Here is a 23,571-nt window from a genome sequence, read left to right as displayed (position 1 = left end):
GGTTGTTTTGATAGTTCAGTACTGTAGGGAAGCTTTCTCAAAGGATTCAGAGGAAGATTTGCTGTGGTTGCATAAGCACAGGGAGAATTTTCCATTGGAAGGTTGAACCTGTACTTATACTCAACTTGCCAGCAGATTCATCAGATCCAGCTTTCATGGAAGAACAACTTACGAAGGGGTTGCTGTGTAGCCCTTGATGGCCTTGAGTGGATGTGAGAGAATGGGAGACAAATAGTTGGGAAAGGAGGGACCTCTTAAGCTTTTGAGATTGTCAGATTAGAATATTAATGTAGATATGGATCTAGACGAAAAATGTAGAAGGTAAAGAGGAAATAAGTTTAAATATGGAAGACAAGTATGAAGAAGTCTGATTCTTGAACTGTCAGTTAGGTCTTGCATGGAATGACAATGAAAATAGGGCCTTTATTAAGCAAAATGCATAGAACATGGCCCTTTTAAAGAGGAATCCATTCATCTTTGGCTATCTTGCATAAATTATTTAGCCGGAAGTAGAACATCATCTTATATTAATAATCAGTAGATTGATGTAACACCAAAAGCACAAGTAGAAGGACAAAGCATCAATAGATTGGCCAGTAGAATAGTAAAACTACTCTACTGACCATTCCATTAGGATTACTTAAAGATTTCCTTATGGGTGGGCAGAGTGAGTTGCTGTTGATGGGAATTTAGTGAACCAAGACCTATTGTGTCTGGAGTTCCACAGGGTAGTGCTCTTGGTCCTTTGTTATTACATGCTTTTATTTAACTTAACTTCTGCATCAGTCTGTCTGTCCTGAAATCTTAAAACTCAATTTTTGAGCTGTTCCCTTCATCTGATGGACTTGAAATTTTGCATGGTAACTCAATCCCGGTGACAATACAACCTTACATGATCAGTAGGTCAGCAGTGACCTTTAGTGGCCCTAAAGTGACCTATCCCAGTATCTCGGGATTTGTATGAAACTCTTCGGATTTTTGACAACTTCTTTGACTCAATAGAATCTATCTTCTCTATAATCCCTCCCCCATCCCTCTTCCATTCCCCTCCCCCTTCCCTCTTCCATCTCCCTCCCCTTCCCCCTCCCCAGCACACGATCAAGTGTTAATTTAGCTGTCCTCCCCCCTCCCCTTCCCTCTTCCATCCACTTCCCTCACTAATCCCCCTCCCCTCCCCTTCCAAAGCACATGATCAAGTGTTAATTTAGCTGCCCTCCCCTCCCCTTCCCTCTTCTATCCCCTCCCCTCCCCTCCCCCTTCTGGTGCATATAAAACCAAGTTTTAATTTAACTGTGTCCTTCCCTCCGCTTCTCTCTTCCATCCCCTTCCCTCTTCCATCTCCTCCCCTCCCCTCCCAAGCTCATGATCAAGTGTTAATTTAGTTAATTTAGCTGTGTCCTCACCTTCCCTCCCCTTCCCTCTTCCCTTCCCCTCCCCTCCCTTTCCATCCCCTTCCCCTCCCCCCCCCTCCCCTCCCCTCCCCATCCCCTTCCGCTTCCCCCCCCCGTCCGGAGCACACGATCCCATTTCCCCTTCCCCTCACTTTCCTATTTCCCCTCTCCCTTTCCCTCCCTTCCCCTCCCCTTCGCCTCCCCTTCCATCCTATTTTCCCTCCTTCCTACTCCCCCTCCCCTCCCATTTCCCATTCCCCTCACCCTCCTACTCCCCTCCCCTTTCCCTCCCTTTCACTCCCTTTCCTTCCCCTCCCCTCCTCCCCCCTCCCCTCCCCTCCTTGTAGCAATTCCTTCCATGTTTGGGGCCCACACTTTTATTTTTGTAGACATGGTTAATTGTAAGAAAATCCTGGTGTGTCTCAAAAAATTATTTCTTACTTTTTAGTGCATTTTAATAAAAGCATGTCTATAAATTATTTTATTTTTTATTTTTAGTGTATACGAGTGATATGGTTGTTGGCATGGAAAACAAGATTGTTCATTATGCCGATGATACAACTCTTGTGCTTATAGTAAAGTTTCTACTTATGAGAAATGAAGCTGCCCTCAGTCTCAATAGTGACATAGAGCGGATTAGTGAATGGTGTAGTCTATGGAGTATGAGGCTGAATTCCAGTAAAACGAAAACACTCTTGCTTAGCAGATTTTCCACGCCATCCTCCTTTCCAGGTGGATGGGGCCCTGCTGAAGCTTTAAGCATTCTTGTAACTTTTGACTCATATCTTACTTTTGAGAAACATCTAATGAGAGTGTTAGTATGTGCCATACGAAAGCTAAGTGTTGTACGAAAGGCCTCATATATTTATAACAGTGATAGGATAAATGCAACCTGTTTTAGGTCATTTGTCCTTATTGTACTAGAATACTGTTCTCCGGTGTGGATGTCTGCTTCTGCCAGAGATTTATCTCTTTTAGACAGAGTGGTTTGTGGTGGAAGATTTGTTTCCTAATGTTAGCGGTTATGACTCTGACCATCGACGGATGGTCTCTTGTTTGTCAATTTTTCATAAGTTGTATTTTAACAGAGATCTTTCACATTCACGATTGATCACTGATCCTCTTTTCTTATCGAGAACAACTAGATTTGCTAAACAGCAGCACCAGGTGACGTAAATGTGCCTCGCTGTCGAATTTCTCAGTTCTAGCGGACCTTTATTCCTCACATTGTTTGACTGTGGAACGGTCTCCCTGAGGATGTTGTACAACTGGAACTTCAAAAATTCAAGCGAAGATGCAACACATTACTACCCTAATACAATTCTCCTTGTATTTTAATACAAGGAGACTCGTGTTAGAGTAATAATGCCTTACGTCTTCGCTTGAATTTTTGTATTTTAATAATTTACTGACACTTTCATCTATTTATTTGTTAATTTATTAACTGATAACTGATCTCTTTCTGTATTCCCTGTTACCATTTGTTACATCTTTCAAATGAACATCATGTTCTTTTGAAGCTTGAATTACAAGTTAGTGACATCTGTGGGCTTGTTCCATATGAATAAGGTTCATGTTCTGAATAATAATAATAATAATAATAATAATAATAATAATAATAATAATAATAATAATAATAATAATAATAATAATATTGTTGATTCGCCCCATATACAGTATGTCATTCAGAGTAAATATGCACGACTTGAGGTGGGATCTTTTACTCCGTACAGTAGTATTCGTATCATTTTTTTACTACATGATGTTTGCAGTCGCCCATTTGAACTAATGCATAAGGCACACCAAGGCAGTTATTTGTCCATTGTAAGGCTGTAAATGAATTACTTGTAATCCTTAAATGTTAGGTGGTAGGAATTATTTGCCACTTTCTACTTGTGACTTTCGGTCTAGTTAATAAGATGGTGTTCCTATATGCTTAAGAAGTCACATAGTAATTTCTTCTGATTTCCTATACTTCCTTATTTTTTCTTGTCATTTTCTGATGTCAGAATTTATCTACAGAAAATTATATCGAACAACAAGGAAAGTCAGTTTAAGTGTGAAAAAAATTAAAAAAAGCTCATTTTTACATCATCGAACAGGCTTCTAGCTAAAAGTTCTATTTTAATTTATCATATGTGCCTGCTGTTCAAACAAGTTTTATGAGTATTAGCAATCCCGAAATTTGAAAAAAATGGAAATTAACAAAGAAACATATTGGGTTAAAAACTATAACACCTTGAAATAAATATCTGAGATCGTTTCAAGTTGATTCAACGACTTTCTTCTCTTGTTTTTGATCTTGTAAGTTACTTCGTATGTAGTCATGTAAAAAGTAATATTTCTTGCATGTTCTTGGTTCGACTGAAAATCTTCCATGTGAGTTGTAAACAGCTGGGCTCAAGACTGACATGAGGCCTGCTTAACTGAACAACATGGAGGATATGCTTGCTTTCTAACCTGCCCAGAATGGGAGGCTTGATACTGTGGTTTAGAGAGTCTAGTCAACTTGAATAAGGTCCTTATCCACTTCGTAACACAAGTTTCCTCCGAGTTTCATTACATTATATAGACTCGAGAATAGTAAAGTTACATCTTACATTCGAAGCTTGATTCTTAAAACAAAAATTTTGTTGCATTATGCTGATTGCCAGCAAAATGGTTAAAGTGCACTTTACTTAAAGCTGTATGTAGACTTGAAGTATTTTTCTAATTTCACCTTTGTTAGTTTAGTGATTTTCTTTTCTGTGGTTAGTAAGATATTAAAGTTAATATTTCTGTTTCAAGTTCCAGGTAAAAGTATTCTAATAGTATGTTTACGTGACTTGCGGTCTGATAATTTCAGAGTTAAGACTTATTTTATTTTTCACTTTCCTTAGCATATTTGCGATGATACTGTCCTTATTTTGTACTCTGTGTTCTGTATTATTTGATAATTGGTTTTTCATGCTGACAAAGAATAGATCTTTAGACATTTCATAAAAACATTTATGATCAATGTATTGCATGCTATTTTGTATGTACTGACTATAATTATTTGAGTAAAAACTAATCTTATAGAAAACAAAACTTTTCCAGAGCAACCTTCTTTCTGCTTCTTCTTTTCAGAGTATATGATGTCTACAGTGTGCAGATTCTTGCATTTGAGAATGCTGTTTCATAGAGTTTTGTAGGGCTGTCAGTAGGATTTATTCTTGAGTGTCTTTTGTAAAGAAGGAATGACACTTACTCTTAAGGTAACTCGCTTACCCTTTCATTTTGCTTTCCTTCATCGTTCCGCAGAATAAAGATAAAAAATTGAGAGCTCTAAGACCCAGCTTCCTTCTTTACAGAACACACTACATTGAGTATTTGGCTCGGTTGGTATTTAAATTTAATCTAGACCCGCTACCACTCATGGACGAAGACGAATTGAGGTTTATTCTTCGGCGAGATAATTTACAAGCACCCAAAAGACGAGACGAGGAGACAATGCGAGGCTTTCTGGAGAGAATCAACGAGGTAAAAGCGAGTTATATGTCATGGTACCTCTTACACCTTTGGCTGCATGCCTAAGGGGTAATATTTTTTCGCTTTTCTTCCTTCCCTTCTTCTGTTGCCTCTTCACTATTTCCTTCTCTCAGGTTGCACTACACGGAGTACTTGGTTGAGAAGATTAACACACACAAACTTGATCCCGTCAGCATCTTTGACGAGGCCGACTTGCGAGTCTGTCTTCGGAGAAACGGCAAACCTGTCCCCGTCAGACGGTGGGAGTCCGAGAAGTTATACAGGGACAAACTCATCAAGGTGTCAAGCCCCGTCATAACTATATATTATTCTTAAAGAAGTCACCCTTAGTTTTGTTATGTCTTTATCATCACTACTCTCCCTAGCTGTGCTGTTCCTATCTTTTAGAAGCATGCTGTCTAAAAAAATTTCTCTTGTATGTCTTTCTCTCTCTCTCTCTCTCTCTCTCTTTCCCTTTTCTTTTGCCTGTCCTTTTTGCACTTAGGAGACAGATGATTTGTAGCATGAATGCACGAACTCCTGATAAAATCCTATGACAAATTTCGTGTGTGTTTTCTTTTTATTTGGTGATTGCTGCAAGCACGTATTACTGTATATTGAATGTTTACTTTTATATTTAACAAATATTTTTTCAGAGCAGAGAATTTACTGAAGAAACATATTTATTTAAAAGTAAGTGAACATTAAACATAACACAGTATCACAGTACAGGTATTTTTTAACATCTGAACATTTCTATACTTGTGGGCATTTGTAATTTGGGATTGCCAAAATACTGCAAACCTTTTTGACACAATCATTGAATGATATTACACTTGGTGGTACATAACACAGGAATGAACATCAGTCTCTGCAGGTATGTTATTAGAACTAATATTCCTCAGTCTGTTATGGAAGTATCTAGTAAATTGGTCAAAATTATTTCCTTAAATTCAGTTGCTCACAAACCTGCTACTTGATAGCTGATCAAATGTTAGTCATTTGAAAGGTAATTGCTCGAAACCATTTAAGCAGTAGGCCTACATAACGAGTGCCTAAAAGCTAAACAAATGATAATAATGATAATAATTATAATAATAATAATATTATTATTATTATTATTATTATTATTATTATTATTATTATTATTATTATTATTAATAATAATAAAAAGTCGATGAACACTCATGTTCCAACTGAATTTAGGTGAAAGAGGCCCATTCGTTTCTGGAGACTGGCATAATACCTGTGCTGAGTAAGGAAAAAGTCCCTACAAAATATACATTGTTAAGAAGAAAAAGGGTATGCATAGCGTTGTAGTTATTCTTTTAAATGTTGATGGTTTGCTGATAGTTTGCAACAAGTGCCTGTAGTCGATATGCACAATCCAGGTCATATATTCTACTCATAGGTGACGTACGACTACTAACATATTGTTCAATACGTGCTATGCTTAATTTTTGCTCTTTCTAATCATGTACGAATTTTCAAAGTTAGGAAGCTTAGCATATAAATGACGTACAGTGCCATTTAAGCCACCCTTCAGTAGCATTGTTTGCTTTTGGTAGGCCTTTTTCGACCTACTTGCTGCAGTTACAGTTTCATGTTTAATGTTCAAATTTAGAGGAACATGGTGGCGGAAATATAGAGGAACAGGGTAGCGACTGCGTCCACATGAACGTTCAGTGGACGTGTCTTCAAATTAATACATCACTCAGTGTAGCTCATTTTGGAAAAATTCTTTTCAACTCATTCCAGTGTCTCTACAACAATGGATAGTTTTTACACATTTCACACTTCCAAAAGACCTTGTTATTCATTGATGTTTTTAATGTACAAAAGACTTTCAAAGCGCAGTTTCTTTTCCCTTTTCACAAGTTATGTAATTTAGGTCGATCTTGAGGGCCTGCACCCTAAAAGAAAAATACAGGAGAGTAGGTTCGTATACGAAGAGGACTTCATGGTTAAACACCAGTCTTTAAAATGATTGTGTTTCGAGCAATTAACTTTCGAACAACTGGCATTTGGTCAGTTGGTTTATAAAGAAATATATTTTCGAGCTCTTGTATTGGAAGAACTGGTCTTCGAACAGTTGATTTCGAACTATTTACTCAGGTTCATCATAAAAGGTGCCGTTTTCCAGATTGTAAATTTCAGTACAATCTGTTATAGACTCATTCAGATCTTGAGGAACAGATATGTCTCTCAAATAGCATGCTACATAAATAAATACTTCATTTGGTTTACATCATAAAGTCTGTAGCTGAAGCCGGCTTAGTAGCCAGTGTAGATACGGAATTGTTCCTTCAGAAGGCAGGACTACTTTGATTAGTTTTATTTTGTCCTCTGTCTCGTTATCAGTTGTTTGATAAGTGCATCTCAGATGGCAATGGTTTCTCTAATCCCAAACTTTTTGAACCTTTAACTGCTTTGTAGGCCTATTTGTCACCTCCGCCAAGGATATTATGTTTTTATTCGATTTTTTATTTGTTAGAATTACACAAAAACTTGAGTAGGGTTTTACAAATATCTCAGAGAAAGTTGCACCTTGTAATTGGATATGATTAGAGTTTGGGAAAAATAGAAATGCAACTTCTTAGAAGAGGGGCCTTCCAGGTGGTTCGAGTGAACTAGAGATGTGTTGAAAACTGTCGCGTCTGTTCACTGCTTCCACCAAGGGTTGTTTTCGGTTCAGGTCTGAACTTGCTTATTGGTAGGATTTCGTTATGTTCTTCATAGATAGAAACGTAGTGTTTGGGGAGAGAGGGGGAGATGGCGCTGGGGTTGGATTGCGTAGCCTTGACGGAGGCCTGTGTTCTCCGAGCACTGTTGTTCTGTAGTTTGTTGATTTTCGTGTTTACTCACTATAAGTATAAACTTTTTCGTTGTGTGTCACCCATTATAAACACTGTCAACCACCTTCCTTGTTTATATGTTTCTTTATTAACAGTTTATATTCATATCATAGATGTAAGAGAAGATTTTGCTTAATACAGTTCACTTACGTTGTATATACAAACCTTGTTTTGCAAAGTGTTAAATTTTGTCCACTGTTTGCGTAACCTCTTTCAATTTGCCTGTGAGATAATTGGCTGTGCTAGTCACTGCTGATGAGATTTTGATTACGGGCAATACCTGCCATCATTTCAGAGTGAACTTCAGAAGTCCATCTTCTGTTAAAAAAGAAGTATAGGTGTTGAGAGCAAGTTTGTGTGCATATATGTTTGTGATTGTTTTTCCTGATATTCTTAATTAATCAAGTCGGCACTGAATTTAGTTCATTAGCTTTCATTTTGTGTCAAAATCAGAATATTCTATAAATGGTAACTTATCAAGTGTGATGCTGATATAGCGTTTTCGGTATGTTGACTCGGGTACAGTACTTCCCTTTTGCGCTTGTACGAGCACTCTTCTTGATTAATTAAACTTCCTGTTTTTATCCAAATTGAAACATTTATTGTGCAGCTATCATTTTTTCTTTATTTTATTCCATAATTTTATTCATTTGCTGTAAAATAAAATGCAACAGTTAAAGTGCTGTTTGCATATCGATATTTTATTAAGGTTACATGTTTGTTCTTTCTAAAAACAAGTTTACAGAGCGGAAATACCTGATTTTACTGTACCAAGTAAAATATGAATAATTTTAGGTCAGTTTTTATATTTAGCTTGGAAGTATAAATTAACTGCGACATTACTTTCAAATAAGGTCTCTGCACGATTGTTAGCAAAACTTTTAAAGAACAATAGCCTGGACTACGGTCGGACAAAGTGGATTTTGATTTGAATTGAAACATCAAAGGCTTGAGTGGACTGAGGATGATATGCTTTAATTTGATTTTATGATATTTAGGCCATCAAGCCAACTGCAGGGCCAATTAGAGGTTAGTACAATGAAAAGAGGGAATTAGAGTGGTCTAGAAAGTAAAGGAAACGAGATACAAGGATCTAAAGGTGGAATTGGGAGAAAATCCGACAGTTGCACTAAGAAGTAATAGAGTTTGTTCAACAAGACCGGAGAAAGGACGCCGGAATGGAGCAAAGTAAAAGACAGCTAGAGGACGAAGGGCTGCTTGCAAACACCCTTTAGTAATGCCTACACCGCACTACGTAACGTTAGTTCCTCGTTGGGGGAGTCGGTAGAGTTGTGGGCTAGCAGTCGCTAGGCCCGAGTTCGAGTCTCCGGCCGGCTAGTGAAGAATTATAGGAATTTATTTCTGGTGATAGCAATTCATTTCTCGCTATAATGTGGTTCGAGATTCCACAATAAGCTGTCGGTCCCGTTGCTAAGTAACCAACTGGTTCTTAGCCACGTAAAATAAGTCTAATTCTTCGGGCCAGCCCTCTCTAGGAGAGCTGTTCATCAGCTCAGTGGCCTGGTTAAACTCTAAGATATACCTAACTTTAACTACGTAACGATTACTGACGGCACTACCTTCCTGAGGGGGAGGATGATATGCGCAAGGAGTAGTCATGGATTTCTTGAAGCAAATATGAGTATCACGCCCAGCATTAAAGCTCATCTTCAATGGTCTTGATACTTAGCCTTAACATAGGCACTGGAGATTAGCTGATAATGATGCATAAAAGGCTTTCTAACGGCTCGTGTTATGCAGATGGATGACGCAGCTATTTTCTTGGCAGTTCAGGCTGTTCCAAAAAATCTCTTTCCCCCTCCGTAACTAGGCCAGGTACAGAGAATGAATTCAATCACTTGATTTTTGTTGGGTTTCTCTTAATTTCTGCGTCTTAGTAAATTGCCTCACTTACTAGTATTATCAGCATTATTAGAGCCTCCAGAAGAAGATTTAGTGTTATAGCTGAAAATTACTTTACTGTCGGCGAGCTTCACTGCAAACCTGTACCAGATGACTTAACTGGATCCTATACAGCCAAGACAGTTAGATGGTCAGTATGTTTTACAGTGTTAGATAATGAGAGGCTCGAAGTAGCTTCATTATCCCTGCATGGGGATTTGACTTATGACTACCAAAAACGGTTCAGTGTCTCATCCTCCTTAATAGTGACCTGCTTTCACATGTTAATCTTAGAAGAATATCACCTAATTCCAATATTATCTGACTCTTCCACGAGAATTTTGGAAACTGAAGATTTCATTTCAACATTAAATTTACAGACAATGACTTGTTTGCATTGTTGTCAGCTTAAGATGTGAACTTCTTTAATTCAGGATAGATGTGAATAAAGATGGTTCATTAGGGTGAGGTCTCATGTAGCACGCTTTTTATCTGACTTACACGATTGGTCATTCCTAAAAGAAATTGCCGAAGAAGAGTTGCCAAGGTTTGTTTTAATAATGAAGATGGACACTGGGGATTCTTATAAATAAGCCTGTAAAAAGAGTTTTCCTTTGATAATCAAGAATGATCCAGTCTTCCTCTTTGAAAATGGCTGCATTCAGTAACCTGATTACAGCTAAATTTGTAGCTTAATGTTTGTGAAAATAAAAAAGTCATGGTGTAAGTGATACAAAAAAAAAAGTAATAAATAGCGTCGTGTTTCAAGCGTACCAATTCGCTATCATGGTGTTGGGGGGTGGATATCTACTCTAAATACAGAAACCTGAATTCAACGGGCATATGTATGGCAGAGTCAGTATCAGCTTATAATTCTCTTGAAAGCCGAATGGTTACCGTCGATCCGTACTGTCGGCCGTTTGAATCTCCCAGGTATCGAATCGTTTATCAGTTACCATTCCCCCTCGGTGATGTTCCCGAAGTTGAGCGAACTGGATATTAAACGACTTCTGTAACCTGATGTTTTTAATATATTTATATATAGTAGATAGGTAGATAGGTTGACAGATAGATAGATAAATAGATATATTTCTTATAAAGTTAACTAGTTCACATTTTCCCTCATTATTTACTTGCAGCCTTATTCATTGTATATGGTAAAAGACATGTATGATTTCTTTACATTCTTACTCATTCGTTCTTGTCGTTGGTTTCCTTGAAGTTTTTGCCCGTGATGACTTCAGTTTATTTTATTTTCTTTATTTTTGTAGATTATCACTTGCGCTTCGACTGATTTCCTAATGTTTCTTTTACTCATATTTAATAGGCTGTGTTTTATTTGCGTTGGTTTTCCCCTTTGTTCAGTTCTTTTCTTTCCTCGATTATCCTTCCTATTTCCTCATTCACTCGAGGTCATTCCTTCATGTGTCGCTTTTTAAATATCTTTTCTTAGAACATCTCAACAACTTTTCCTTTACGACGAATAACTTTCTGTTCCCTTAACAAACCGCTGTATGCTCTTTTCATCTGATCTGTCATTCTTACCTGATCCTACTTCTTGTTCTTAGTTTAGTATAGTTGTTTAGACTTGTACATACTGCATGACTTTAAGTACTGTATTGTTAAAGAGCATGATTGGCACGCTCACAATGTATTCCTCGTGTTTTGTTCTCTTCCTAGAGTTATCTTATTACCTCCAAGGCATCTTTCGTCCCTTGAAGTGAAGATTAATTAAGCGGGATAAGAGATGTCTTGACGTATCTTATATACAGTACAAATTAATTAAGTAATAGAATGAGAGCTCATTTTTGCCCTTGATTAAGCAAAAACTTTTCAATTGGTGATATTTATGAAATGTTTTGCCGTCATTGCCGTTTGAAAAGTAAAATCCACAATTTCTTTATTATAAAATATTGCAAATATCAAGACTGAGAATGATAAAGTTTAGAGCTCTCGAGAGCTGAGTAGACTTTCGAAAGCCCCCAACTTTATTACTCTTAATTTTGATATTTGTACCGTAATACAAACGCATGACTATTTTATATTTTCCAATTACAGATTCACATTTATTTCGAGTCATTTTGCATTATTACCAAGGTTATAATCAGCAGTCTTTGTTCCCTCCACTCAACTCTGCTTTTCTTTAAGCTCTTAGACAAGTTTTGTATATGATTAAGGTAATGAATCTGGGTCAGGTTCTTCATGATTTATTGCAGATTTTCGATAGAGTATAGTTTCGGTCTTTGATTATTGTTTTGTATGTTTTCATACAAAACACAGATTAGACCAGCCAAGTTGATGAAGCATGTTTGTATGCACATTCTAGAAATGAGGTTCCACCTCTTAATCCGTACCACAGAACTAAGACAAGTGGGTAGATCCAGGAATCTGGACCTGGTGTTTGCTGTAAGGTTGCTAATGATACCTACCTCACAGAATGATTTCACCTTCACATTTGTGCAATATCAGTATACAGTGATTGCGTTATTAGTGATTAATATCATGAAAAATTTACTGTTTTCAAATAATTTATTATTATCCAACGAACACATTCAATGGCTTTAGTTTTCTTTTCAGAAAACTACTGTGCCGGCTGTCTGTCCGTCCGCACTTTTTCTGTCTGCCCTCAGATCTTAAAAACTACTGAGGCTAGAGGGCTGCAAATTGGTATGTTGATCATGCACCCTCCAATCATCAGACCAAATTGCAGCCCTCTAACCTCAGTAGTTTTTATTTTATGTAAGGTTAAAGTTAGCTATAATCGTGCTTCTGGCAACGATATAGGATAGGCCACCACCGAGCCATGGTTAAAGTTTCATGGGCCGCGGCTCAAACAGCATTAAACCGAGACCACCGAAAGATAGATCTATTTTCGGCGCCCTTGATTATACGCTGTAGCGGCTGTACAGAAATACTCGAATGCTCCGAAGAAACTTCGGCGCATTTATATTCAAGTCCGGTCAATAGGGTATGGGTCAATAGCCTCGTAACTCAAAGGGTATCTGTTGGGAAAAGGCTGAGAACCCCTGGACTAGACGGCCTAGACCTACTTAGAATGGCCTTTCTAAAGGCTACTCAGAACTTCAAAATTGTTGAGTATCATCCTGTTCACTACCTGTGTAGATGCCCCTAAACCTGCTTGATCTCACTTGATTGGGTCATGCCCTTGTTTTTTTTATTTCATCAGATAACAGTGTCTTCGTTGGTGACTTTTCTTTTTGAAAAGTTTTAATTTTTAGTCTGACTTATTCCAGCTATTACTGCACTAGATTATTTATTATCGGCATAAGCTTTTCTTTATTAATTTCCATAAACGTTTGGTTTTTCTGTTTGTTTCCTCCTATAGTATTTGACGATCTTCCCAGGGATATTATTGATCGGTAGAAGACAATCACACACAGGTGGACTTTTAAGAATAAAATAATCTTATATCCTGTTTGCATTAAGATAGTGATGAGATCAATTGCTTCTATAAAGACAGAATCTAGGAGAGGCTTGTCTGTTGCAAGAGGATTGTTTTTTAGAGGGACATCATAGATTGTTGCACATGGAGTATTTACTTCTATTGCAAATTTATTATGTTAGTGACTTTCATACCTTCAAGTCGACCCCTGTTTCTCCGCAAAATCACGAGTGTGGCAGGTTAATCCTTAATCCAATTCTCACTTGGTCAGACCTCTCTTGATTGGTTCAAAATATTTCACAATTTTCTCCTCTCTTGAAATGTCTCCCCCAGTAAGGTATGCTCTAAGACAGCTCTCCACAAGAAGGTAGTGTTTCTGATTAAGAAAGGGCAACCAGAAAAGATCGTGCACGGACGGGAAGCCGAATGCACTTTTGCCGAAGGAAAAGAAGTCGAACCCACGATGCCGAATGGACACAAAGCCGAATGCCACAAAGCCGAATGGACACAAAGCCGAATGCCACAAAGCCGAATGGACACAAAGCCGAATGCCACAAAGCCGAATGGACACAAAGCCGAATGGACACAAAGCCAAACGGACATAAAACCGAACCGACAAAAAAAAAAAAATAAAATAAAATAAAACACTTACTTACGAAGTTTAATGACCAATTCGCCAATCTGGCACTTACGATTTAATGAGATAGTTAGTTCTTGATAGACTACCAATTTATGTTATGTTCAAGTCTTCACTCTTACCATTTCTTGCTCACCATACCATTCGTCCAAGCGTTTCTCTCTTAGGCAGGGAACCAACAATGCTTATAGGCAGTTCTTCCATGACATTGTTAATTACACTGCTTGTCACCTTTCTTCTGTTTGTTCAGCTCTAGTTTTCATAATATCCAAAGCTTTTAAAACACTATTTTGAGCACCAAACGAAGGATGTGAATGATTTGAAGCACTGCCTTATTCCGTATCATATATAGTTCTGATTCTTGCGCGGGACACTTTTCGTTTCTGACACTTCCAGTATGTGGTTTCCAGGACCCACTTACAGTGGGTCCTGCTGGTTTCCTTAACTTTTTTATCAACAACGTATGTGTATCCATTAGGAAGGAGCTTTTTGCCACCACGCGCTGTGTTAATGAATTCCATGGTACAAGATTTCTCGCATATATTTCAAAATTTTTAGTAACTAAATGGTGAACTGGTAGTTTATCAAGAACTAACTATCTCATTAAATCTTAAGTGCCAGGTTGGTGAATTGGTCATTAAACTTCGTGTTTTTTTCCGTTCTGTTTTATGTACGTTCGGCTTTGTCTCCATTCGGCTCTATGTCCGTTTGGCATCATGGGTTCGACTTCTTGTCCTTCTGCAATATTGCATTCGGCTTCCCGTCCGTGTACCGAAAAGAGTCCGTTTTCCAAGACTGCCATGATTTCACAGCATTGCTGGAACTAACATCCGGGACTTCTAAAGGGAAATAGAGTCCAACTTTTTATTTTTTTCCCATTATCAAAAGATTAGACTCTTTTCAACAAAGCCTTTTGCAGGTGAGACAGTCATTTGTTTCAAGATTCCATTTTCTGGCTGTTCAAGGAATTGTTCAGCAAAATAAAATCGGGTCATGATTTTTTTTATAAGCAGTTGATATCCATAGTGTCCTAGTAAAGTATGGTGTACTGCACCTTTGGAATTACCATTCAGGTCTCCTGCTGCGTTCAGTAGTTTGGTACAGTTGCTTCTTCGTGCATGGCTGGCTGACGTGGTCCCAACAGAAGGGATATAGGTCTTTAAAACAGGGGACTTTGGCACAACTAGTTGGCTACTCCGGTGGCCTACCATCTCTCTCTCTCTCTCTCTCTCTCTCTCTCTCTCTCTCTCTCTCTCTCTCTCTCTCTCTCTCTGATAGTTTTTATTCTGTACTCAGGTCTGTCTTCATTTAATTGTGTCTTGTTAGCTATACTGTATCTAGTGGCCTTTTAGAAAACTGGGATACGGTCACATAAAGTACTTCTAATGTAATCATAAAAAAGAAAAACATTTAAGTCCGTTATTTGACCTAAGGAAGGTTGTAGCTATCATTTTAGATCTGTGTAGTTCGTTTCTTAGAGAATCTTAACTCCAGAACGTGTTACTAAATGCTTGCTTTGATCTCATGGGCTGGCTGACGAATTGCCAAGAATCAGGTGCATAGATTGCTAAAAGTCTGTCTTAAATATGTAATTTATATGTTGTGAAGCGTCCAGAATCAGTTTTATGAAAATAAAGATCCAAGCGTTTTCACTCATGACCAAGTGTACATGGGATGTTTTGGTGAACTACTGATGGAATTTCAATCTGATTCCATTACTTAGAAGTTGGTTATTAATTGATTCTTATTTTTTTCCCCACAGCTCATCAAGGAACACCTTCCGCTTGATAGTAATGAGCAGTAGTCAAGATGGCAGGAGTTGAGCTCCCTGATCGATTCTAGGAGGACAAGATAAGTCTGTAACCATTTGAAGATAATCTTCTTAGAGAACCATCAAGGAAGACGCAATATCTTGTCTATTTGGTGCACTGGGGATTCTTTGGACAGGGGAATGTTCCGCCCATACCAGTAAAAAATGTCTGCCACAAGGAGGAAGAATTATATGTGTAATAATGGAAGCCTCAGTCAGGGTAAGCGCAGGCACTATGTGGTCCACTTGGGAAGCCCACACCAAAACAGAAGTAGGTACTTGCTGCAGAACCGAGGGTGATGGCACTAAGCAAAGGATCTCTCTAAGAGACCGCGCTTAATGCGGTTGGAAGGGAAGCGCCAAGATTGCAGAAAGCTATTCAGAAACAAAACTTTCTTCAGAAAATGAGCACATATTCGAGAGGAGAAGCAAGCACCTACAGTGCGTCAGGTCTGGAGACGTTGCAGTGCTCGTGAGAGGAGATATAGAAGGCCTATTCACATCTGAACAGCAAAGGGAATTAAAGGTTATTTTCTAAAGCAAAAGGTTCGTTCTCATAAAGATAATGAATTTTATGGTCCTTAGATTTTCTTAAGTGCATTTATCATTACTTCTGGATTCTATTTGGTAATGTTTGGTATGTATGGAATTTGTATTTACCTGAGTTAGGAAATTGCGCAAAATTTAAGTAATTATGCTGATATCATTCTATAATGTTTTTTGTAATGAAAAAAGAAAATCTAACATGAATACTACTGTGTATGGTTGTGATCTACAAATATTAAAATTATCATCACTTATGTATCCGTATGAAGTCAGGCCACTGCCTGTCATAAGATTTGACAATGAATTGTTCATAATCAGTGCATATATATATATATATATATATATATATATATATATATATATATATATATATAGTTTACAGTTAAACTTCACAGCAATAGAGATATGATAGTGTTCGTGGCCTCGATTTCATGCATACTGTATTGTATATGCCGAAAGTTAATATTTAGGCTGTGATTTACAACTTAGACATAACAATCAGTTTCAATTGTAATTAACATATTGGATTGTAGCACTGCACTTCACTTATTCATTTTCATATATATAATATATATATAGATGATGTTAATTGTAGGCGGAAAATCTCATCACCTAGCATATTTATTACATTTGGGAACGAATTGAGTATTGTAACATCAATATTTTAAATAGCGTACTTTAGTAATATTGCTCAGAGTATTATGTGGTATGTTATTTTCATATATTGAGGAACAATGAAACAATAAATTTTCATCGTAATTTTTGGAGCATGTAAAGTATATGCAATAATGGTAAAGTGATATGTCTATTAGTAATGTTGAATTTCATTGTTTTGATTAAGCATATGAATATCAGTGGTAATAGAGTTCTGTGTTTATTTTGATAGTACTGTATTGCATTGACAGAAAAAAAGGGCAAAATCCAGTCTTAATTGATATATATATATAAAAAGAAAAAAGTTGTTTATCGCTGAAGGGAATATAAGGTCGAATTACCAGGGTTGTTATAATGCAGAGCTTTCATTTATTGTTGTTTAAGATAAGTAATGTGTATCGATATATTTCTACCATCCAGATTCTCTTATGCTCATGCCGTTAGGTCTCACTCTACGTGTCCTTGTCCATTCAGTCTTGTTTGTGCGTCCTGTTTCCTTATTATTTACTGTGTCGGTAGTTGTATGTTTGTAATTCCCCATCATGCTTGTGTTCTTTAATTCAAACTTCGCTAAAAAAAAAAAGAGCATCAACGTATCTTGCTGCCTTGTTAAGGTTATGTCTAAATCAGTTAACACGGTCTCTGTCAAAATGGCTTTTTTGTAATATCAAGTTACTGTAGGCTGACTTCGTTACCGTACGTATTCCATAGGCACAATGTTTTCTGATAACTGCAAGTATTAACGATCACCTCCGTAGTATAGTTCATTTTCACTGTGAAATGAGTGAATTCCGTTTATAGTGCGTCAGTCTTAAAATCAAGCAACTTTGTTTTTGTTTGTTTTTGTTTAGCATTCTTTTACCCAATGTTTCCACTAGTGTGTCACCTGTCCCTGCCCTTGTGTTTATTCGGTTTTAAATTTCCTCTTTGGTATGTGTAGCCTACTATCACTTCCCGTTTTCGCATCTTGTGTTTATTCACAATCGTATAATTTTCTTCTCCACTTTTAGTTGACTTCCACAATGTAACTGTGTTGATGGTACAGGACAAAGTATTATTATTATTATTATTATTATTATTATTATTATTATTATTATTATTATTATTATTATTATTATTAGTGGAACTGTTGTTATAATTATAGCTTAGTTCTTATTTTACTTTTCTGCCAGGATTTTTATGGACCACATTATTATTATTATTATTATTATTATTATTATTATTATTATTATTATTATTATTATTATTATTATTATTATTATTATTATTATTATTATTTTTCATTATTCTGATATTGAGTATTTGCATTAGGAAATTATTATTATTATTATTATTATTATTATTATTATTATTTTATTATTATTATTATTATTATTATTATTATTATTATTATTATTATTATTATTATTATTAATTCCCACACTTTTAGTATTATGTATGTGATATTGATTATCTTGCTAAGAGTCTCAATTGGTGTTTAGCTGAATCTTAAAGTAATCTGATGTGTGATAATGTTGCTATACTCACTACCTGACCAAGGAAAAAGGTGCTTTATACTAATGCCTTTGATGAGAGTACATATTTAACAAAAATCTGTAAATTTCTTTCCTACTCAAGTCAAGAATAGAAGAAGCTCCTCAGAGTGGCATCAGATAACAAAGCATACGTAAATTCAGCAGATTTGTGCAAACCATTTCATTACAATGTTAGGCTAGAAATAACGTGTTTTCAGATGTACACCGCCACATTCTTTTAGGTAAAATTGTTAAGTAGAATGAAATCACTAATGTCATGCATACACAATTAAAAATTCTTCATCTGCATGTTTAATGTATAAACATAATTCCGGACTAATAAACGATTTAAAGAGTTTTTAATTTGTCCCCTCATTCTTAATATAAATTGTATTTCATGCATGTGTACAGCACCTGTTAATGATTTTCTAGAGGGTCAGACTTCAGTGCCCTGTGTAGTGCTGACTTTTTCAATGCTGTTGAATCTAATTCGCAATTATACTAAAGGTACATTTGCTGGATTTTTATTTTTATTTTTTTTACGCAAAGGAAGTTCATATGATTTTATTTAGAACAAAAGTGTCTTGTTACGCTCAAAAGTATTTATGTCCTAGCAGGAATACGTTATTTGAAATGTTGCAGGGGCTCATAAAGGTGATCGAAGTAAGAAAAAAATCAAATGAGAAGTTACAAAAGAACTCGGTTTTGGCTAGGAAAAAAATCAATGCAAAAGACGCTATAATCGTCTTTTGAAACGCCACAAAATCATGGAGAATATATTAGAAGAGTTATTAATTTTTAAAAATCACTTTAGTTGCCTATGATATACTCCAACCAATAGATTCTGCTTTGACCTTTGATTCCTGGCGTTTTTCACCAGTTACGTTTTCTGTGTCACAGTGTTACAACCCCATTAATAATGTATGCCTTGTTTTTTGTCCCGAAAGTCTCAGCTTCAGCCTTGAATATTTCATTTTGCATATGTTAAGAACAACAGTGATCAGCGAGACGAACTCCTGAAATCCAGTGAACAGCAGTGCTTCAACTCAAGCTTTAAAGGCATAACTTGTTATCTTCTATGATACTCCTATTGCTGTTTCTCGGTGCTTATAGTATTTAAGACAATTCACATTTTACGCTTTCTCTCCTGCACGTAAGACATATGAATCGGCATTGTGTTTGTGTTCCTGTTTGGCCCTAGGCTACGACCTGTCCTGGCGTCTTCATGTAGACAAACGAGTTGCATTCGGTAAGGCACTGCTTCTTGTTTTCTTTCTTTTTCTCATAATGAGAATTTTCTTTGCTTTCATTTAGCTTCAGTATTAATTTTTTGTTTGCCATTTCGACTGCTATAGTTTATTTACTTATTTCTTTAATGACTCAGGACATTGCGTTTCCTGAAGTAGGTTCTGGGTAGCCTATATAGGCTAGCTTATGTATTAATTTTTAGCTTAGGCCATGTGGCCAATGTTTCATAAGTAGGTTCTCGGTAGCATATTGTGTATTAATTTTTAGCCTATGTAGAGTAAACGCTCGGAGCGTGAGAGACTGCGACATTCGTCCGCTGTTTGAACACTTCCAGAAAATGCATTCGAACGCTCCTCCACCAGCAACAGTGAGACTTGTGGCTCCCCCCCCCCCTCCACAACACGCCCAGACCGCAACGTTCCTGTCAAAGTAACAGTTTTAGGTTATTTTTCGGAAGACTCCAGCCACCTCCCACTTTATAATTTATATTTTTCTTGGGTAAAACACACCAAAACAAAAAATTTCTTCTCAATACATAACCTTCGCAAATGCTTAATAACAGAGAAAAATAATTAATATTACGACTTATAAGGTAAGACAATACCGGGCCCCCACCCCCCTCCATGGCTAATACGGGTTATATCTTTACAGTGATAATGTAGGTACTAAAGCAGTTGTCGGCAAAGGTTAACTTTCCTTTCCCGAGTAGCATATTAACGTAATATTGGCGCCTCTGTTAGGTATGTAATGGCGCCAATACCAGATTGTATGCACCAATAAGTGGAAATTGGCGCCGAAAATCGACAATTTTTGATGCTAGACATGCGCTGTAAAACCGGGTCGCCGATAACCGGAGATTGCTTGTGTATATTGTGTGTTTTTGATATTTAATATACAAACCCACGATTTTGATAGCCTTGCGTAAGGGTGTCTTTCCCCAGCATGTGTTTCTTGGGGTTGGCGGCCAGGAGCATAAATTTTCGCTCCCCTATCATATGGGCCTCGCCCTCCGCTCCTTGTACAGGGGTGTGGCTGTAAATTTCTGTCTTGTGTGAGTGTTGTTCTTCGTCGCCTGTGCCGTGGGCGGCTTTTCCAGGAGGAACTTTGTCAGGATGGATTTGCCGGGCGTCGTCGGAAGGTTATTCTCTTTCGACAGGGCCGTTGGTGGCTGGCCCTTCGTCCCATTTGGTAGCTTCCCTTCTGACTATCTCTCCTTCGTCCTCTTTGCCCACTCGTCAAGCGAAGATCAGCAGAGGGGTGTGGGGTTTGGACGACCTCTTCTCCGGTCTCCTCTCACTTCGTAGGACAATCCCCTTCAGAGCGAGAGGAGTCTCTCTTTACTAATCTTTTTGCTCTTTCTCCAGGTTAACAGTGAGCATCGTAAGGCGCAGCTGAAGTTCCCTTGTGGCAGGAAGGCTGCTTTCATACAGTGGATACTTCGACGACGACCACGGTGACGGTAATGGCTAAGATCCCCTCATTGGTGTCAACACAGCCCTGACAATGGGGACCAACCTCTGTTCGTTCTCTGGCACTCCTGTATGCTGTACCGCTGCCTCCTGTTGTACCTGTGGTCCCGTCTGCTCCTGCTGTGCCTCCAGTCTTTTTGCTCCTGTTGCCCTGGCAGCCAGTCACCAGGCTGCTCTTGCTGTGCCTCCTGCCCCAGCTGCCTGGTTACCCCTGTCGCCGCTGCTGACGTTCCTGAAGCTCCTGCCAGCCGGGCCACTCCTGTAGTGCCTCCTACCTCAGCTGCCCCGGTCACTCCTGGTGTTCCTGTCGCCTGGGCCACTCCCGTTGCGCTTCCTGATTTAGCTGCCCCGGCAGTTCCTGTTTTTCCTGACCACCATCCAGTAGATGTCGGAGAAGGGATCGAGGAAGAAGTCCTGTGAGATGTAGTCGTCTTCTTCAACTTGATCTTTAACTTTGTCTTCTGCTGCCTTCTCCCCTTCTTCAGAGGCTCGTCTGTCTAAGAAGTCCCACCAGGGCGCTTCTAAGGGGCTGTCTCGTTCACGGGGAGGCAGTGGGACCTCTCATCGGCTCTTTCCTGCCTACGGGCTCGGGAACCAAATCACTTACCCCAGGGTCTTGCGTTTCAGGAGTCGCTTGCTTACAGACTTTGGTTGCATTCCCGTCACCATTCTGGGAGTTCTGCTTCTAGACTGGTGCTGTGTCAGGTGCTCGACTTTGTCGAGTGACACCAAGTGCTCGAGAATCTTCAGAGTCTCGTGCATCATGAACCGGTGTCGAAGAGACCTCTCACTCTCCCGGTTCAGGCACAGGGCGAGAGAAAGAACCAGGACATGCAAGTGTCTTGGTTCTTCCTGGTGTCTCGGTCCCGAAGGTTCAAGCGCCTGGAGAGACATGGAGGAGGTTTCCTTCTGAGGGACTACCTCTCTTTGGAGAGACAGTACGTTGTAATTCATGAAATACTTGTGACCTATAAGCTTATATCGAAAAGCTTATAGGTCACAAGTATTTTATGAATGTTTGAATAATTAGTGTGGCTAAAGTCATTTTGAAGAACCTTGACAAGGAAGGGCAAAAGGAATATTTATTAATCGCAATCTGTATATCCCTTTCAACTTTCTCTTCTCGAACATGTGACGCTTTACTGTCAAATCTGGCTGGAGAACAAGTGAGCAGTGTTGCAGTACAGTTTGGCCGCTAGTAATTTTTTTCAACACCACTACTGCGTCACGTGGGTGATACATGATGCATAGTGTGGATGGGGCTTAACCTGTTTTATAGCTTTAGTGGCTAAGATGTGACCCCTCACTCTTCCATTTAAGAATGGGAAGCAGGGGCACAGCAGTAGAGCTAATACTATTATACTGATTCCATGATGTAGCTGCCTTCTGACTTGAGCAACCCTCACAGTCATTGTACATGGTTCTCCAATCATTTCCTTACTCGAGCAAAGCTCTTCATCCTCTCTTGGGCCCAGTCTTACCAGTCTGACATCCTTAAGGCCAGATTGAGTAGAAGGTTACTGGGGTCACTGCATCCCTGCAGGAGAGGTTCAGTCCAAAAATTGTGGAGAGAGGAAACTAAAGTTCATATTTCCCATCAGGCTGATGATTCTTGAGTTTTCACTACAAATCCAAGAATGAATGAGCACAAGAATGACTCCAACACTGAATAATGCAGGGGAAGACCAAAACCCTTCGTTGGTTAAGAACAACTGTCCTGTGAGCGAGTTCCAGATGGAGGTCTGTCTCAAGGGCTCATATGGAGCCCAAGTTGGGCATTGGAGGACGAGAATCATATCCCTTCCTGGAGACTGAAGCTGTGGGAGGGCAAGACTGACTGAAGCTCTGAACTGGTATTAACAACTTGGCCACAACTGGGAAATCTATGCCCTTCAGTCTAAAGGCATGGTTCATTGCATCCTTTGCTCAATATTGTAACTGGGATTGTAACATATCCGGGTGGGTTTTCAACTTCCAGCTTGTTGACAAAGGTGACCTCCAACTTATGGGGCAAGTCCCTCCCTTATATAAAAGGTGATTGTTTGTATTTAACTAGGAACAAATATTCAGTTTTTAAAGTAATTTATTTTTCATTAGTATACAAATCAGAGCCTTTTATTGCAGCTCCCTCCTTATCAAACCCACGTGTCCCTGAGACTGTAACCACCCATTAATCTCCTTGTTACCAAGTTCAGTGACCATTTACAACAATGTGTGCTTGTCATCCTCTTTCATTAATTTTTTGTTTTGAAAACTGGCTTACCTTAACCCTTTCACTGCGCAGGACTGATCTCCACAGTCATAAAAGGTCTCGTCCGTGATGTGGGACTGATCTCCTCAGTCATCATTCTTTCAAATCTATTTAGGCACCTTATAATAGGTAACGATTTTTCCCAGTCATTCTAAGGGGCTATTGTTCTAGTGACAAATGGCAACATATGATTTCCAACTTACAGGATAAACAGTAGATGCTCAGTAACCATCAAAATGTTACGGGTGAAGAAGTTCCTCTCGATGATGAGGGAATCGAGTCCTTATTTGGGAATTACAAAGATAGTAGTAGACCTGAACTATCAGATAGTTCTGATAATGACAGTAATGAATATGGTGATGTTTATTATACTGTCGTTACAGTAAACCCCCGTATTTGCTG

General features: G+C 38.3%; 2 protein-coding genes across 52 annotated transcripts in view; both read left to right on the top strand.

The window, feature by feature from the left end:
• The window catches only part of LOC136853629 (E3 ubiquitin-protein ligase lubel-like), a 238,984-nt gene extending 222,758 nt beyond the window's left edge, over positions 1-16,226 (top strand). For 43 of the 50 annotated variants that reach the window (XM_067129690.1, XM_067129743.1, XM_067129721.1 and 40 more), the window contains 2 exons: positions 4,724-4,892; positions 15,440-15,625. In XM_067129690.1, the coding sequence (XP_066985791.1) occupies positions 4,724-4,892; positions 15,440-15,481 (211 nt within the window). In that variant the 3' untranslated portion in view covers positions 15,482-15,625. Of the gene's footprint in view, positions 1-4,723; positions 4,893-5,014; positions 5,181-15,439 lie in introns of all 50 variants that reach the window. The other 7 variants (XM_067129752.1, XM_067129788.1, XM_067129547.1 and 4 more) reach the window with 3 other exon arrangements.
• A 2,853-nt stretch (positions 16,227-19,079) lies between these two features.
• Positions 19,080-23,571, top strand: part of LOC136853880 (CWF19-like protein 1) — a 96,211-nt gene continuing 91,719 nt past the window's right edge. For both annotated transcript variants that reach the window (XM_067129816.1, XM_067129809.1), the window contains exon 1: positions 19,080-19,450. The gene's annotated coding sequence lies outside the window, so the exon portion shown is untranslated. The remainder of the gene's footprint in view (positions 19,451-23,571) is intronic.

This window comes from Macrobrachium rosenbergii, chromosome 3 (genome assembly GCF_040412425.1).
Source record: "Macrobrachium rosenbergii isolate ZJJX-2024 chromosome 3, ASM4041242v1, whole genome shotgun sequence".
NCBI classification, from domain to species: domain Eukaryota; kingdom Metazoa; phylum Arthropoda; class Malacostraca; order Decapoda; family Palaemonidae; genus Macrobrachium; species Macrobrachium rosenbergii.
The sequence above is the reverse complement of the archived record's forward strand: the minus strand, read 5'-3'. Positions and strand labels throughout refer to the sequence as shown.